Raw genomic sequence first — 18,917 nt, 5'->3', positions numbered from 1 at the left:
ACTGAAAATATATTGTCAAGCAGAAAAAGGTGCAAAATAATATTGTAGTATGATGTTTTTGTACAAAAGAAAAATTTTCCCACAGATATATGTGTGGAGACAGAAATTTGGAAGGATAGATGCCTATTAAGATTGATTATTTTTGAGCCTGGTGAGAGGGTGCGTGTTCATAGTTCCAGCTTCAGGAGGGGTGAGGCCAGCAGGAAGACCCTGAGCTCAGGAGTTTGGGATCAATCTGGACAATGTAGTGAAACTGTGTCTTGAAAAAAAATTGAAAAGTTGGTTATTTTTGAGGGACTATCATTCTTGGTAACTTTATGTTTGACTTTATAAAGTTCTATAGTCCATTTTATGCAACAATTGTGAATTTCTCCTGAAATCAGAAAAAGAAATGCTAGAAATATTCTTTTAAAATGTGTCACTACAATGGAAAAGGAGTTAATGTGGGCATTGGCATTGATTTGTCTCCCCTGGCTCCTTGGTATGATGTAAGCTGTTCCTGGAGAATCAGGAGTGAGTGTTGGGGTGGAGAGTTGGGAGGCATAAGAAGAAAGGAGAAGAGAGGAACTCAGGATTCCATTCTCCGTGAGGTCTTCTTAGGCCCTTTATTTTCCCTTACCCTAGGAGATTTGCCTTGATAGGGGGTATCCTCAGAGTAGGCGTGAAACATGACACTTAGCAGAAGGAAAATGTGAACCCTTAAGGAAAAAACTTGGCTTCTAAGAAATGGCATGCTTTCCCTGATTAAATAAAATTACTATGTGAAGGACCTAATTATGCTTTTTTTTTTTTTTTTTTTTTTTTTTGTGATGGGGATTGAACCCAGGGCCTTGTGCTTACAAAGCAAGCACTCTACCAACTGAGCTATATCCCCAGCCCCCTAATTATACATTTTAACAAAAAAAAAATTTTTTTTTACTTTAAAAAAAACTAACCAGCATTGTTCTTATTGGTAAGTCCTAAAAGAATTTTCTAGCAATCCTTTAAAATAAAGCACTTGAAATATTGACATGTCTATTTCTAGGAAATAGCTATGTATATTAAATGGGTTTTGATTTGTAATACCTCTTGTTCTCTTCCCTGTTCTCTCCTGGAGTTAACACATTTTACGTACTCCATTTCAATTTTTAAAAATTATTATATATATATTTAGTTGTTGATGGACCTTTATTTTATTCATTTACTTACATGTGATGCTGAGAGTCAAACTCAATGCCTCACACATGCCAAGCAAGTGCTCCAACCATTGAGTCACAACCCCAGCACACTCCATTTCAATGTAAAGTCACATTGGTTTTAAACGTGTGTATGTGTGTGCATGCATATGTACTTTGTGCAATAACAGTTACTTGGTTAAATTCACCTTCTGTGACTGGCTTTTTCCTCACTTCTAGAACCTCCCCTCAGGGGTTCTTTAATAAGCACCTGAAGGAGATCTAGTTAGATCTGTTCGAATCTGATTTCTTGTTACACCAAAGTTTTTCTATGATTATATCCAGAGAATGACATAAACATATTTGATAATTAATCTTTACAAGACACTTAGTATTTGCCAGGTATTTTCTAAATATGTCATATATATGAGCTCATTTAATCCTCACAGAAAATTATAAGAAAGCCATCCTTTTGTATCCATTTCACATATGAGGAAATAAAGACAGAGAGGTGAAATAACTTACCAAGTTTAATAAGTTATCCAAATTATTTGGCTTCAGTCTGATAATCACTATTCCGCTGCCTCATTTCATGTTACTATTTATAAAATTCTTTGCATTATAGATTTGTTGTCATCTTAATCTTGGAAATAACAAATGAAAACACAGGCATTAGGTGTTCCTATTCCTAAGGTACCAGAATTACAAATGTTAATTGAATCTCCCAAAAAAGCGCAAAGATCAAACATCTCTCTGTCTTTTTTAGAAGGCTAGTTGCCGTAAAGGAAGATAATTCTGTAACTCCTAAGGGCCCTAAATGTCCTTCCTTTAATTGAGTTTTGCGATAGAAATGAATTATTTGACATCCTGGAGCATTTCTGTGCTGATTTTAATAGCTGTAATGACATAATTCTATCTTAAATTTTATTAACTGACAAAAAGATGATGTTAAATGCATACTTTGTTGATAGACAATCGTGGAAGGGAGGGTTAATTGAAACAGAAATCTTTGGTGGTCACTTAAAGGGGAAAAACAATTGGCTTTTCATTTCCAGAACTATCTTGTGAATTCATAGGATATTCGGCCTCCTCTGCTGTTCTTATTACAATTCTACCTGGGTGCCAAGGATATTCTGGAATGGAAAAAATCCAGACGCCCAAAACTAAAGTAATTGTTCTTTCCCTAGGACCTGAAAATCGAGTTGACATAAATTTGACCTTAAAACAATACCTTAAAGGCAGGTGGGGTTTAGAAGTTAGAAAAAAGGAGTGGCTGGTTATAATAATGAGTTATTGTACAGCAGGTGTGACAGGGAGGTCAGAAAACATTATTGGTGTTCAGGGGTGGGAGTCAGAAATGTTGGAATGTGGGAACAAAGTTTAGATTGGGTATCAAAAGCCTTGGGACCTAGGAATGAAAATGAGAATACAGGAATCAGGAACTTTGGGATATAGGTGTGAAAAAAATGTTATACTGAAAATTTTAAGGCTTAGGAGTTGTGAAGATGAAGATTCATGGCTTGTGAATAAGTAGACAAGTTGAGGACCACAATTGGAAGGTGCCAACAGTCTGGGCACAATGGAGTAGCTTGACTGGATTAGACCTCCCATTGGTAGCAAGTATTGAAACACGACAATTAGGCAAACAGGACAAATTCTGAGTGTATATTGTACCACAAATATTCAATTATTCAGTATATATATATATATGTAACTGTAAATATTCTCTATGTATATAACTCCAAGTAAATATATATTTAATAGAAATTATACATATATGAGACATTCATATCACCCCAATACCCATATATATGATATATACATGTATAGATATATGTGTGTGTATATATATATATATATACACACACACACATACTGAGGGCACTGGAGTACAACCATGAAGACAGAACTTAATTGGCCATAACCCTTGAGAGAATTAAAGTTCAAGAGGCAAGATATATATTCACTCAGCACCCCACACCAGAGCATTTTCTAAGTGGCAGCAGGGAGTAACAGGTAAATAGCAGTGTCTCTACAGGACAGAAAAAGAGTTTGGAGCTTGGGAACAAATGCAGGTGGGATTTGAGGGCCAAAGTTCTGGAGAGAAAGAATGGCAGAATACGCACCCCCAAATCTATTTATAAATTCCCTATCAATCATCAGGTAATTCCCAAGATGCACAGGCACAAGGGGAGACTTAAAGAAATCCAGCAGAACAGCAGCACCTAAAGAGTTAAACCAAGACTTAGTAGCTGCATAATGCTGGTGAAATAGAGATTAGAGGACACGCGCCATAAGATTTGGGGTTTTGGTACACACCCCTGGGTTTTAGTTAAGACCTAAGAAAGATCATGACCTAGGATTAAGGACAAAACTGAAATTAAACCACCATCAAAAAGCCTAAAATCAAACCCCAATGGGATTGAGGTGATCTACCTTATCTGCATACTAACACAAGAAAACTTAACTTTGGAGAAAGGTCCAGAAGCCTCTATAGTTTTTCTTTCACACTGTCTGAATTCAACAAGAAATGATGAGACATGGGGGAAGCAAGAGTGCCAAATACCAAAAACCTGGAGGACGCAATTGATTGTGATACTGAATTGCTGGATAGAATTTTAACTAATATGACTAAAATTTCAAGAAAATAGAGGAAAGATAAAAGAATTTTTCCAGAGACTTGGAATCTATTTTTTAAATGGAAGGGGAGAAGTCAAATGACAAATCTAAAACTAAAATACATTGTAAGTGAAATTAATAATTCAAGAGGGGTTGTATTACAGCTCAGGCACAGCAGAGCAGTTTCTACTGTTTGGGTTAGTAGAAAACCAGATTAAAGCACAAAGATAAAAAAAATACAGAGAAGAGGCTAAGAGACATAAGGAATATGGTAAAAAGCTCTAACACACATGTAATTAGAGTTACAGTATACATGTATATGGAGAGAGAAAGAGAGATAGAACAATATTTAAAGAAATACTTGCCAAGACAGAAGGCAAACAAACACAGAGTTGGTGGCATCAAATTCAAATTTCTGAAGACCAAAGAGAACATTTTTCAAGCAGCTGGGGCTGGGGGCTGGGATGGAGGTGGGGTGTGGGGGAGACAAAGGCTCAACGATCGGACTGATAGCTGACTTGCCAAAGAAACAATGGCAACCAGAAGACAATGGAAGGACATCTTTTAAACACTGAAAGATTGAAAAACAAAAATCCAAAAAAGCCGGCGTGCAATTTTATACCCAGCAAAACTACCCTCTGAATATCCAGATGAAGTAAGGATGCTTCCAGGTAGCCAAAGCAGAATTCGCGAGCAGAGCTGAAATAAGAGCCCTGAGCTCGGCGGGCAGCCCTGAACGGTAAGGCCTACGTAACCTAGTTTTCCTGCCAAGCGCTGACGATGCCGCCCAGATGAAGGGCACCAGGAGGGAGGGGCGGCCTCACCGCTCCCGACCTGCTCACCGCAGTGGGATCGGTAGGTGTGAAATGCAGGGTCAGTCGGAAACAGCCCTAGACGAGGAGCGCGAGGCGAGCCAGAACGCTGCCCTGGGCCCGGGAAGGTTCTCCGTTTAATTTTAGCCAAATTCAAGTTGAAACATTTTCAAGCGGCAACGGAGGCTGTGCTCTGGGGTCAGCGGCCCAGGGCAGTCGGCGTGAGGGAGCGAGGGGTCGGGGACGTCGGTGGCCCAGCGGGCGCCGGAGCCCTGGGTGACCCGCGGCCCAGAGAGCGGCGCCCGCCGCGCGGCAGTTGGGCGCGGAGGTTAGTCCGGGGCGGGGTCGGAGGGCACGACCCGCGGCCGCAGCGGTTGGGGGCGGTTGGCTGGCGGCGCCGAGGCCCCGCCCCCCGCGCGCCGCCCCGCCCCCCGCCCGCCGCGCGCCCGGGACGCCGACGCGAGCGGCGGACGACGCGAGCGAGCGGCGCAGGGACCCCGGGGCGGCGGGCTCCGCGCGCCCGCCTCGTCCCTGGCCTCGGGCGCTCGGGCTGCGGCCGGCGCCGCCTCCCGGGAAGATGGCGCTGCACTTCCAGGTCAGTGCGCTCCGCGCCGGGCTCGCGCCCCGCCGCCCCTGAGCCCGCGGGACGCTGCGGCGGGAGGCGCGGTGCCGAGGTAGGCGGCGGAGGCCGCAGGGCCGCACCCGGCGCCCCTCCGCGCAGCGCACCGCGGCGGCAGTGCCGGGGCGGGCGGCCGGCGGGACCTTCCCGGGCGCGGACGGCGGCTGCGGCGGCGCCGGGGCAGGTGGAGCCCGCGCCGCGCGGAGGAGCAGCCCCGCTGGCTGCGCGGCCCGGAGCCCGGGTGGTCCGCCGGGGCGGCGGCGGCCGGAGCGCGGGGCCGGGTGCGGGCAGTGGCGGAGGAGGGCTCGGCGCCGGCTGCGGGAGAGCGGCGGGCCGGGCGCGCCGGCAGCGCGGAGCTGCAGGGGTGGGACGCGCGCCGCGGGAGCAGGGCCGGGCATCCTCGGGCGCCGCCGACGCGGTCCTCCGTCCTCCCTGAGCAGCCCCATCCGGCCGCCCTGCTCGCCTCAGCACCGGGCAGAGGGGGCATCGAGGGTGACACCGTCTCGCCATCGGTGCCCACTTTGAGCTCGCAGGTGCTCAGGTGACAGTACACGTGAAAAATATTGTGGCAGATCCGTCACGGGATAGCACCGGAGCACCGAAAAGGGGGCAGGCAGTCGAGTGTGTGCGGAAGGAGAGAAGTGGAGCTGCTGCGCTTCCCAGAAGCGGTGCCCGAGCCTCCCTGCCTCCTGTTCATTGGTTATTGAGTATCTACCATGCGAGGCGCTGAAGATACAGCCTGGAGCACCGCTTCATAATTTCTGCTCTCAGGAAACTTGCTGTCTAGTGGGCCTCGAAAAAAATGTAGATGACAGCCAGGTAAAGAAGGGAAAGCTGAGAGACGAGAGTACAGTGTGAGCCAAAGCAAAGCATTGTGGAAGACCGTGGCATATTGCAGAAATTCCTTCTGGTTGGAGCCTAAGGTTCATATGAAAGGGAAGAGACCAGGGGAGGCTGTAGAAGACAGGAGATGACCTTGGAGAGGAGGCAGTTTCGTAATATGGTGACAGTGTATCCAAGTATTGTAGACTTCTTTGGATCCCCTGTGGTCACACTGACTTATTACTTCCTTATTTATTGATTCTTCCAAAGGGTGTTTTCTTTTCAACCAGCCACTCTGTCAGGAAATTGACAGCTCCAGGACTTTATGGACCAAGAGATAGTGAGGCCCACACATTACCTTTTGACTTCTTGCCATTTCAAAGGGTCCCCAGGTCAAAATAACATATTTATTACCACTTTAGTAAATATGGCCTCTGGGAAATTTTCACAGGAAGACTCTCACAGGGAGGATTTATGGATTGTAAATAGATAATCAGATGTTCATGGTGCAGGTGTAAATCTTGAGAGTAAATTAAAAGTATCGTGGAACTTTTTCGGACTTGGAAAGATGATGCAAAGTAAATCAAGTCCTGGAAGACTTCTTCATACTTAGGTGTAAATTGGTGGAAAAATTACATGCTGATGCCAAAACTCTTCATATTGGTTTCCCAGGAATGTACTTTACAGAGCTGTGGACACCTTAAAAGTGGAGTTGAACAAATAAGAGATCACACAGATATTTTTGGGTGGAGAGGGGTTTCCCCACTTCTCAGTTTGAATTCTTTTAATACATTGTTTCATGTTGTTAACCAGTTAATTTGGAGCATTTGTTAGTAGTGATAACCAGTACTTAGCATTTTAATTTCTACATGTATTTTATAGAGTTGAATCTTAACCATTAAGATATTATGCAAGAACAAATTTAAAAAATTAAAAAATTTAAAGAAGTATGTAATACACTTTATTCCTTAATATATGTGCACATATATTTTTATTCCTGGAGGCAGTTTTGGAACAATTGTGACTTGCCCAAGGTTACAGAACTAGAGTAGGCCCCATAACTTATAAGTTCCATATTATTTACCCTACTCATATCTTACTGTCTCCTGCCAGTGGGGTACTACTTAAATGTTATGCCATCAAGATGATGGGTAAAGAAGCAGATTTCTCTAGAGCAAAGTTAGGGCACTGCTCCACAGTCTTTTTCACATCACGGTGATTGTGTAACTGATTAACATAAACTGCTCACAGCCAAAGGCTGTCTGTGTGGAGTTTCCCCACTGTCCCAAACCCTGCCCTGGCTGCCTGGGGAGCAGGGGCATATTAGTTCTATAACCCATTCAGTGCACATGCATTTTGGTTAGGAAGCTGTGGATTACAGTACTGTGTCCCCAAAGAAGTGAAGGATTTGGATCATCTTTGAGGAAGCAGTCCAGATAGAGGAGCAGAGTGAGAAAGGACAACTGGACACAAGTAAGCGTAGGCACTCTAGAGAGGATTGCGAGACATTGATGAAAGTCAGGAGATCCGTGAGAAAAGATTTAGGTACCACCAGCCCCTGCCCTAAACAAAAATGCTCCTGTCACGGAAAACAGATTACTTCTAGGAGCTGAGGGCAAAATCTTAAGAAGAGGGAAAAGCAAAAGAGAACATCAAACATACAAATCTAGATTCTGGTCTAGACCTCTGAAACCAAAGGGACACTTGGAATGGGAATCTGTGGAAAACATGCTCAATTCAGTTTCTGATATTTGAGGGTTATTTTTAACATCTTTCGGGATTTCCAAGAGTAAGGCATTTGTAGACATATATTAATGGGGCTATCGGTAGGGTTAGGACATCATCTGGAGGTAGACGATGTCCGAAGTAAAGGTTGGCCAGGTGGCAGATTGAGGAGACAGCAGTGCTCAGAGCCAGCAGATTTGCATTTCACTCAGAATTGACCATTTACTGTGATCTCTCAGCTTCAGTTTTTCATCTGTAAAATGAGCATACTGAAAATATGTACTTTGCAGGAGTTTTTTTCAGGATTGGTTTGGAAAAAAGATAGGTAATCTATAAAGCACTTGAGCGAGTATTATCTAATTCATCATGGAAGAGCTCCAATAGGCTCGGATCAAGCCTTCAGAGATGCTTAGGAGTAGGTAGTAAGGGGCAAAGAGTGTGGAATGAGTAAGTTTTAAAATGAAGGCAGTTTCTCTAAGTGATAGCCAAGAAGCTTAATTTCAGAAGGTGGGAAAGATATTGGGAAGTAATTGAAAAGAGCCTTAAATTAAATTCAAGTGCAATTTTTGTGGTTTAATTTTGTTCTTAGGGAATTTTTTCCTGGAAAAAATTGTTTTCTATTTTACCTTTGTTGCAGGAGAACTGACAGTCTTGACATTCATGTATGTAAAGTGTGCAATTGAATGAGTTTGGGCATATGTATGCTTCTGTGAAACTGTTATTGAAATCAAGAAACTGAAAATATCATCCCCGAAAGTTTCCTTGTGCTCTTATGCTTGTTTGTCATCCCTCCTGACTTCCTCCCTCTTCTGTACTATTCTGCCATTCTCCCTACCTCACTTGGGAAACTGTGAGCTACTTTCTGTTACTGAAGAGCTATACAATATATACTTTTTTGCCTGGCTTTTACTCAACATTCATCTGTTGATAGATGTTTGTCTGAGAACTGCTGTCTAGAAAGAGGTCACATTTTGGGGCCAATTGTATGTCAAGTAGGTCCAGAATAATTAGGAAGATCTTTTTTTAAATTGGTGGTAGGATTATATCATTGTCTACTAGGGAGTGAAAGTTGGTACTGTCTATTGTAGTGGATTGATTCTTTATGGGAGGAATGTGATGCCCTTTTCTCCTTGTGAGACTTATTATTTAGATGGACTTCTAATGTTGATTTAAGCCTTGTAGCAGCTTTTATAACCCAGACCTGATTTGTCCACACAATGAGAAGGGACCCATTTTCTGAGGCATTCTTATATTCTATATAATCTCAGACATCAATACATATTAAAACGAAGTGCAGATTTATTTAGTCTGAAAAATAAGATTTCCTTATAGATTCTCTGGAAAATCAAATGCTAATGAGATGATTATCTAATCAGTTGGTAGTGGAACAATGCCTTTCCACCAGGGTAAGGGGCCTTCTGTATGCATCTTTTATTCTTTTCTTTAAAAAGGTTTAATCTGCCAAGTATGTGTTGGTTACTATTATAACAAAAAAGACATTTGATTTTTCGCACTTGATTTGTGTTAATATTTGTATTAGTTTTTTTTCTTTTCTCTCATTTGTTCCTTCTTTTAGGGTTCTTGTGACAAATTATCATTGACTGGGTGGCATAAAACAACACACATTTATTCTCTGATAGTTCTGAAAGGTGGAAGGCAAAAACCAGTGTATATGTAGGGTCAGTTCTTTCTGGAGGTCCCAAAGAAGAAACGCTTTTATGCCCCTCTCCATCTCCTTGGCAGTCCTTGGCAGTCCTTAATGGCCCTCTCCTCTCTGACACGCTACATCTCAAATCGGCTTCTCCTTTTTCTTATAAGGATGCCAATAATTGGATTTAGGGCCTACTCTAAATCCAGGATGATCACTTCTTGAGATCCTTAACTTAAGTAAAGCTTTGTGAAGGCCCTGTTTGAAAATAAGTTCACATTTCTAGGTGACCTTGCGGGAGGTGGGGGTGGTTTAGGGCTTGGACCTGTCTTAGGGGGATATAATTCAACCCATCACAGTATTATTTTGAGGCAATAAAAAACAATTAGCCTTTATAATATATTCTGTGTGCCAGAAGGTATGTGGCACTAATTCATTTAATTTACCAAACAAATCTTATAAGGTAGGTACTATTATTTTTAGGATTGTTGGTTGTGTTGGGGATTGGACCTAGGGGTACTCTTATCACTGAGCTACACCTCCAGCACTTCTTTTTATTTTGAGACAAGGTCTTGCTAAATTGCCAGACTGGCTTTGACTTTAGGACCCTCCTGACTTGGTCTCCCAAGTAGCTGGGATTACAGGCATGTGCCACCTTGCCAGCTGCTGCTGCTGCTGCTTTTCTGCCTTTTGTTTTGTTAAACAGGTCCTGCAATTTTTTCTGACCTAGTTCTTTTTGTAGTTAAAGTCTACTCGTTTAAAACATCTTAGGTCTAGATGAATGCACGACAGCAGGATCAATTTAGTGTTAAGTTATTCTGGGTATTATTAGTTCTAAAATTTTTGTCCTTCAATTTGGTAGGTTAAGAAAAAGATTTCTGAGGTTGATCATGACAGGGGATGTATTTTGTATTTCTTCCTGGAGAAGATGAGAATTCATATGTATTCATGAACTATATTCTTTCTGTGCATTTTAATATTGTGAACAATATGTAGTAGTAATCTGAGTTCATTGGGTTGATGGTGGTGGGGAAGCTCAGAGGTCCTTTCTGTGAATGTTTCCTTTGAATTATTACTTCTGGACTTCCCTTTTCGCTCTAGCAGAAAAGTCCCAAGTCTGGGGTGCAGGCCTGCACCTGAATAAAGCAGCAGAGAATGCTGTGAAGGAGCCCCCAGAAGAGAGGAGTGGGAGGGGCGTTGAGCTCCAGGGGATCCCTTTCAGTGACAACTGTGTATTCATAAGAAGGTGTCACATTTGAGGGACTGCATGGACTGATGTAGGTCTAATGCTGCCTCAAATATTCAGACTGGACCAAAATTGTCATTTTTTAGGAATACCCCATTCTCATTTGCCTACCCAATATTGAAATCTGTGTCAGTATTTTTGTCCTTCAAGGACAATTCTCTGATTCAAGTTCCTAGTGAAGTAATTTGTTTTATTAGTAAGATGACTTTTGCAAAAATCTTTTAAGCTGAGAGGAATGCAAACTCATTTTTTCATTCTTTTTTCAGATTGTTTACGTGTGTCTTCTATCTTTAGAAGAGATTATATTTGTAAACAGAATGAATTAGTCTTTGTGCTTTATAAAATACATTAGTTATTAAATTGCTAAGAAATGCCAAGGGGTCAAAAAAATTATGTCATAGTTCACTTGCAGCTTATAAGTCAGTTCAGAAGCCCCAAATCAGCGTATATTTACAGTTACCATCATTTCTTTTTATAGGTGGAACCATTAAAATTTTTACAATATGAAAAGAAAATATAAATTGAATTATCTTCAGTTTGTACACGTACATGCTCATTCCCCCACCCACCTCTGGCCTCATCTGGCAAATGCTGTCTACTTACCAGCCACTATGACCTGTTGAGGCCTAGAAATGACACCGTTTCATGCTCCTACAGGCCCTAGTACTGTCTTTGCCTCAAGTAGCTTCTAGTTCTTTTTTTTTTTTTTTTGTCATCAGACTCACCCTTTTTGGTCTCAGCATACGTTACTTCTTCAGGTATACCTTTTCTAATTCCTTGATCAGGCAAGCCTTCCCTGTGCTACACTCTTACATTTCCATTGCATAACTATCAATTTATAAATAATTTGGGAAGTAGGAAATGTGCCTGTTTTGTTTGCCACTGTATCCCCCAGAAAGTAGTTGTAGCTCAGCACATATGTATTGGATTAATGTACACAGGCATGATATTTGTATTTCTTGGCATCTGTGTTTAATGTGTTTACCTTCTTTTTTTCATTCAAGTAAAATGTTAATTTGTTTTCCTTCTCAAGAGTTTGACGGAATTGGAAGTTTTATGTACTCACCTCTACATAGGGACTGATCTTACCCAAAGAATAGAGGCTGAGAAAGCACTTTTGGAACTTATTGACAGCCCAGAATGTCTCAGCAAGTGTCAACTTTTATTAGAACAAGGAACCGTAAGTATTTGATAACAGCAATTAATCATGAGAGATCATGAATGTACGTCATTGTTGATAAAATTTGTGTGTATTAGCAGTGACAGATGTTGCTACATCTTTTATTATAGTTTATTTCACTATCAAAGAGATTAATCAGGGAAAGAATTGGAAAGCCAGGGAAGCAAATTTAGGGAATAGTCAGGAGGTAGAATAGGAATGAATTGAAATAATTTTTTAATTCCCCTTGGACCCTTTTTATGTCTCATTTCAGTGGGCAAAAATTACATTTTAGATACAACTTTTTTGCCATTTTTAAATCTAGGTGATAGAGAAGCAGGTTATAGTTAACTTTGAAACATGAAAGGATTGTTCAAAAGAAGTCTGGCTACCTCGTTTGCCTCCCTTCCAGATATTCATAGCTGTTGTTTCAGAAACCCTTTAGCAAGTGCTTACATATAACACCAGCCTCTCTACTGCCTACATGGTTTATGTATATGATTTAAAGTAGCTCATTGTTTAGTTGGTAAGCCACAGATATATAAATAAAGAGCTATGAAATGATACAGTAAGCACTGGAGTAAGAGACCTCATGATTTAGAACAGAAAGAACAGAATTGGAGAACTCTTTCTGTAAAGAGCCATCAAGTAAATATTTTAGGCTTTGTGAGCTAAAAGGTAAAATGGAGGATATTTTGTAAGTATGTCTATAACAAGAGAGAAAATAAATGTCCTCCAAGGTTTATTGGTAAAATTCAAAATAATTGAATATGGTTTTCATAATAGAGATCTATTAATAAAAAAAAACATTTCTTTTGGGACTATTAATTGAATTTCAAAGTTAGTGTTTCCTATCATCAGCATTGATTATAAGTGTTCATGTGTTAATGCTGATCTGTAATAAAATTTTACATTTTTCATCTTTGAAAATATCCTTTCACATAGATAGGTACTGCCAAATACTAAAATCATTCCATGAGCTTATGATTTTAATTAAGCATATTCATCACTTAGAAAGCATTTATAGAATTCTATTAAATCTTCTCTTGATATTTGCCTTTTAGCATGTCATTACATTGCAGATTAATCACTTCCAATTGAAGATTAGGTGGAAGCTCCTCAGTTGCACAGCTAAATGGATTTTGAAATATGGAAATTTTTTTACTTGCATCAGGGTCTGAACGGTGATGCTGGAACTGTAGTTGGTGCTCAGAAAATAAATCTGAAAGTAGAGATCTCACTACTTGTTTTAACTTTCAGAAGTGTAGGAAATGTGTAGAGCAGCTTGACATTTCTTGTGTGTCGGTGTTGTTAGTGAATTGATTTTATTGTGTCGTTAGTCATTGTAGTCATTCTGTATATATGTACTAAACACTGTCTTTTAGGCAGTTTTAGAATTTTAGGTTTGAAGTCATTAAGACACATTTTCAAGTTTGCAAAAAAAGGTAATTTCCAAAGCCATTTAGTGTTGAACAATAGAGGCTTGGTCTTCTTATCCAGAAAAATTTCATCCTCAGCCCTGAGTTTAAAAAAATTGCAGTGCAACTTTACCACTGATAAGTGACCAGACTACTGTGAAGTGGGACAAGATATTCAGAGCTTCTGATTCTAACACAATTTCCCAGAACTGAAGATAATTTCACAAAAGTGAATAAAGTTCATTGTTTTCACCTCCAATTCATTAATGAATGACTCAAATGTTTACCATGGCGTATTTGCTAATGAATAAATGAATAACCATAGACTTGAAACATCTTACCCCCCCCCATAGTGGGATAGAATCCAGGAGCTTATACCACTGATCTCCACCCCCAGTCTTTTTATCCTGAGACAGGGTCTTGTTAAGCTCCTGGTGATCCTCCTGCCTCAGCCTCCCAGGTCGCTGGATTACAGACATGCACCACCATGTCTGGCTTAAACATTTTTCATTTCTTACAAGCTTTAAAAATATGCCCTAAGCCCTTTCCTGCTCCGTATTTTTAGCACCAGTGTCTAGCAGAGTCTCCTTCAAGTTATATAGAATTAATGTTTCCTCAACTGTTCTGAAAATATTCTGATCTGTATTTCCACACAGACTCTTAGGAGAGGCTAATTCTTTACTGTTTCACACTTAGCATTGATTTCTAGAATAAACAGGGAGTAAGTATTGCTAACATTAATAATATGAGCAGTATTGGTAACATCTCTACTCATTGAGAGCTTGGAGTAATCTTTCTAAATCATTTATCTTGTTTTTAAATTGACTTGACCTTGCTTCACTGTCTTCAATTTTTTGAACAGTTGTTCTCACCAAAAGGCTAGTAAAGTTTATTTTCCCTGCACATATAACTTTAGCTGCTACAGTAAAACCATGGTGATTTAATTAAGTCCTCATTGTAAAGTGGCTTTCCTGCCTGGCTAACAAGTGAGCCACCTGGAAACTTAACTTTGGTTGTGACCTCATTTTATTTTTCATTTTTGTAAGGACATTCTGTGATGAGATAGTTGATTTAATTTTTCTGGTGATTTGAGAATATTGTGATTAGTGTTTAGTTCGATATTGTTAACATATATTCTTTTAGAAAAGCTGTAGTAGCATGATTGCAAAAAGAGCACTTCAGTTCTGTGCCTTGAAAGTTAGACATTTGAAGTAGTTTTCTGTTTTATCTTATTCTGACATGATGGATATACACTGGTAATAACAAAAGATATGCATCTGTGTATATGTATCTCAAGTTGATATAGTTTATATATTGTAAATCTGTCAGTTCGAAAAAAACAGAAAAATTCTCATTTTTGCTTAGAAAAACTACCTATAATATTTTGATTATTGTAGTTTTATTTGTGATGATACTAAATAAAAATTATTCTTTACAGACATCCTATGCTCAGCTCCTTGCTGCAACTTGTCTTTCAAAACTTATCAGCCGAATCAGTCCTTTACCTGTTGAGCAGAGGATTGATATCAGTAAGTGGTTTATTATGATTTTTAACAATTTTACTTTAGAAGTGAACTTTGGCTTTTAAAATGCTGAACAGTTTTGGGGCTTGCAAATTATTTGTCATTTTTTTTTTAAGGTTAGTGGTTAATTCTGGTTTACTTATCCATGTAATAATATGGTGCAATGTGTAATAAAAAGCATGCTAGTTGAATAATAAGTAAATAATTTGCACTTTGGTGTTTGTAGTATTTGCTAAGATTTGCACTAATTTTATCCTCCAAGCAAATTTATGAGTTATCCTTATTTTACAAGTTGAAGAAATTAGATTTGATAGGCTTTGTAATCTAAGATCACACAGCTAGGAAGTGATAGAGCTGCTGTTCACATCCATTCAGTCTTTGTGGAATCCATGTTCTTAGTTTTTAAGTTGATACGCAGCCGAGTGACAGGAAAAGCAAAAATCCAGTATTTCTCAAAATGCTATGTCAGAATGAATTGGGATGCATTGAAAATCAAAAGTAGACTCCTTAATAATTTGTACGTGGGTAAACTGCTTAGAACCTATTGTAGTTGGAACATTGGTTCTATAAAATAACAGTTTATTTTTCAGAAGTAATGTACTTTTAAGTTTTTGTACATATGCATATGTAAGTTTGTATTTCATATGAATAAAGCTTTAATAATTCAGGTGTAGGATTTTTTTTTTTGTCTTCCTTGCTCATGATAGAAATAGATTGGTGATTCATTTCTTTAGCTTCAAGGTTAACATGATTTTTATTTTTGTATCACAAAAATTAATATGTGTTATGTGTTATGGATCTTTAAGCTCAAATTTGAATGATCAGAATCACACAGTAATGTCATTTTCCTCATATATTTGACTGCTAGTTCTCTTAGCATTTGAGTCTTTGCATGTTTAAGAGGGCAAGAGAAATTTACAGCTTTAAAAATAAGTGTTCAAATACTATAAACTTAAGTCTCAGAATTTGGATTTTTGTTTATTTGACATTTGCACACACAGAGACACATTTTAAATACACTTGATTTTTGTAGGACAGTTTTGGGTTTACAGCAAAATTGAACAGAAAGTACAAAGTTCCAATATAGTCCCTGCCCCCATACACTCAGTCTTCCCTTCTGTCAGCATCCTGCTCCAGAGTGGTGCATTTATTACAATCAATTAACCTACATTGATAAGTTATTGTGAGTCTACAATTTATGTTAAGTTTCACTCTTGATGATATATATTCAGTGGGCTTTGATAATGTGCAGTATTATACAGAATAGTTTTACTGCCTCCCACATCCTCTGTGTTCTGCCTGTTCATCCCTCTTTCCCCCAGCCGCTGATCTTATTTCAGTTTCCATAGTTTTGCCTTTTCCAGAAAGTCGTATTGTTGGAGATTGGTTTCTTTCAATCAGTAATTTGCATTTAAGATTACTCCCATGTCTTTTCATGACTTGATAACTTAATTTCTTTTTGGTTCTCTGTAATAATAATAACAACAGCAACATTTCATTGTCTGGATGTGCCACAGTTTATCCATTCATCTTTTGAAGGTTGCTTCCAAGTTTTGACAATTGTGAGTAAAACTGCCATAAACATCCATATGCAGATTTTGTATGGCCGTAAGTTTCCAACTTTGAGTAAGTACCAAAGTGCACACTTGCTAGATCATATGGTAAGAGTGTGTCTTCCAAATTGGCCGTGGCATTTTGCATTCTCATCAGCAATGAGTGAGTTCCTATGACTTCCAGTTCGTGCAGATATTTGGTGGTGGTAGTATTCTGGTGGTAGTAGATCTTTGGTTTCATTTTATTAGTTTTATAATTTTCGTTACATAGGTTTGTTATATACTTAGGTCAGTTTTTAAACCTAAGTATTTCATTTTTGGAGAAATTTGCTATATAAGTGATACACTGTTTTATTTAAGGTGCCACTTGTTTATTGTTGATGATGGAACACATTTGGTTTTGGTATATTAACCTTGTATCCTGCAACCTTGTTCTATAATCCTTTGTTCAAGATGTGTCGTTGTTGATGTTTCAGATTTTTACATAGATGATTGTGTCATCAATAAGCAAAGATAGTTTCTTCTTTCCTAATTTTTATACTTTCTATTTTCTTTTTCTGTTACTTGAGCTAGGATTTCTAGTATGTGTTGAAAAATAGTGGCAGGTGTAGACATCTCATCTTGTTCCTGGTTTTAGTAAGAAAACTTCAAGTTTCTCACTGTTAAATATGGTGTTATCTGTAAGTTCTTCATGGATGTTCTTTATCAAGTTGAGGAAGTACCCCTATATTCTTAGTTGGCTGAGAGTTTTTCTCATGAGTGGTTATTGCGTTTTGTTAAATGCTTTTCCTGCATCTCTTGATATCATTCTGTGATTTTTATTCCTTAGCCTGTTGATGAGGTGCTAATTGATTTTTGAATGTTGAATCAGCCTTGTATACCTGGAATAAATCTCACTTTGTCATGTGTTTAACTCTTCTTATATATTGTTGGGTTCAGTTTTCTAATATTTTGTTGAGAATTTGTTGAGAGAGATTGGCCTGTAGTTTCTTGGAATGTCTTTGGTTTGGGTATTAAGGTAAATGTTGCACTCATAAAAATAGGTAAATTTCCTTTACTTCTGTATTTTGGAAGATATGGAGAATTAGTATAATTTCTTACTTAAATAGTTGGCATAGTTCACTAGTAAAAATGTCTGGACCCCAATGCTTTCTGTTTTGGAAGGTTTTTAACTATATTGATCTAATATCTTTAATAGATACAGGTATTCAGGTTATCTATTTGACCTATTTTCATTTTTAAAATGGAATCTTTGTTTTAGAAATGAGAATACAGATGTTCCCTGACTTACAATGATTCAACTTATGATACTTTAAAAAATTTTAGTAGGATGCAAAAGCAATAAACATTCAGTGGAAACCATTCTTCAGATTTTGAATTTTGATCTCTCTCTGGTTGGATGATAAGTGTTACAGTATTCTTGTGACACTGGGAACAGCAGGAAGCTGCAGCTTGCAGTCAGCCGTAGGATCACCAGGGCAACAACTAATATTCTGCATTGTTTGTGTTGCTAATCTATGATATTTAGTAGGTTAGGTGTATATGATGAATTTTCAACTTACTATATACTTTCAACTTACGATGGGTTATTGGCATGTTTCTTCATCATAAATTTAAGAGTATCTGTGAACTTGTAAAAAAGTAGGAAAGAAATTTGGAAAAAACAAACAGGACAATTTCAACACAAGAAGAAATTCAACACAAGGGTTTCCTTTATTAATTTCTTTATTTTGATTTGCCACTCTTATTTCTACAAGTAGATTAGAAGATTGATCATGATATGATAGTTCTAATAAACCTGTGTCAGTATAATAATTGACATGTGAGTTAAAGTAGAAAATGAGAAGAAGCCTGAGCAGTCAAATTACTTTTATCATGCCAGCTTCAAATTCTTTAGTCCTTCATTATACAGTACCTCTTTATATATCTCATAGTTTCCAACCAAGAAGAACTCAATTGCCATATCCTCTGTGTCTCTTACACTATTTTTGACCTTTATTAGTATAATTAACAATGGCTTATGGTTGGTTATCAGTGAAGCACCATCTGAAGGTTCCTGACTTTGTCATTGAAGACCCATTCTTGTTGAGGCAGTCTTATAGCCTCTTTGGTGACCTGTTAATTTTTCTGGAGGTCTTCCCCCTGGCCAGCTTATTTCTGCCTTGGTGCCTTTTTTTTAATGTTCTTTTCCTAGACTGGAATGCTGTCCTTTCTACCTTCTGTTCAAATGAAAGCGACCAATCCTTCCTTCCTCCCTCCTTTCTCCCTTCCTTTCAGATAGCTTTATTTAGGTATAATGTACCATAAAGTTGCCTTATTTTAAGTGTACAGTTAGTGACTTTTAGTCAGTTTACAGTTGTCTGAACATTATCACAATTTGGTTAGACTATTTCATCACCCTCATACTCATTTTTAGTCACTTGCTTTGTACCATGAACTCGAGATGTGCTTTCTTCCTCCATAGATTAACTTTTTGTGGACATTGTCTATGAATAAAATCATACATTATATCCTCTTTTGCATTTGGCGTTTTCACCCAGCAGAATGTTTGAGTTTCACTCATGTAGCACGTATCAATGTTTCATTCTATTTTCCATTGTAGAGTAATATTCTCATGTA

The 18,917-nt window shown here is 38.9% G+C and overlaps 1 protein-coding gene across 5 annotated transcripts in view; it reads left to right on the top strand.

Moving 5' to 3' along the window:
- The first annotated feature begins 5,060 nt into the window (after positions 1–5,060).
- Positions 5,061–18,917, top strand: part of RANBP17 (RAN binding protein 17) — a 284,952-nt gene continuing 271,095 nt past the window's right edge. For 4 of the 5 annotated variants that reach the window (XM_079145395.1, XM_079145396.1, XM_079145397.1 and 1 more), the window contains exons 1-3: positions 5,061–5,180; positions 11,679–11,825; positions 14,661–14,751. In XM_079145395.1, the coding sequence (XP_079001521.1) occupies positions 5,163–5,180; positions 11,679–11,825; positions 14,661–14,751 (256 nt within the window). In that variant the 5' untranslated portion in view covers positions 5,061–5,162. Of the gene's footprint in view, positions 5,181–11,678; positions 11,826–14,660; positions 14,752–18,917 lie in introns of those variants that run through there. The other variant, XM_079145398.1, reaches the window with a different exon arrangement.

The sequence above is a fragment of the Sciurus vulgaris genome (assembly GCF_902686455.1).
Source record: "Sciurus vulgaris genome assembly, chromosome: 6".
Lineage (NCBI taxonomy): Eukaryota > Metazoa > Chordata > Mammalia > Rodentia > Sciuridae > Sciurus > Sciurus vulgaris.
This window is presented reverse-complemented; position numbering and strand designations above follow the sequence as displayed.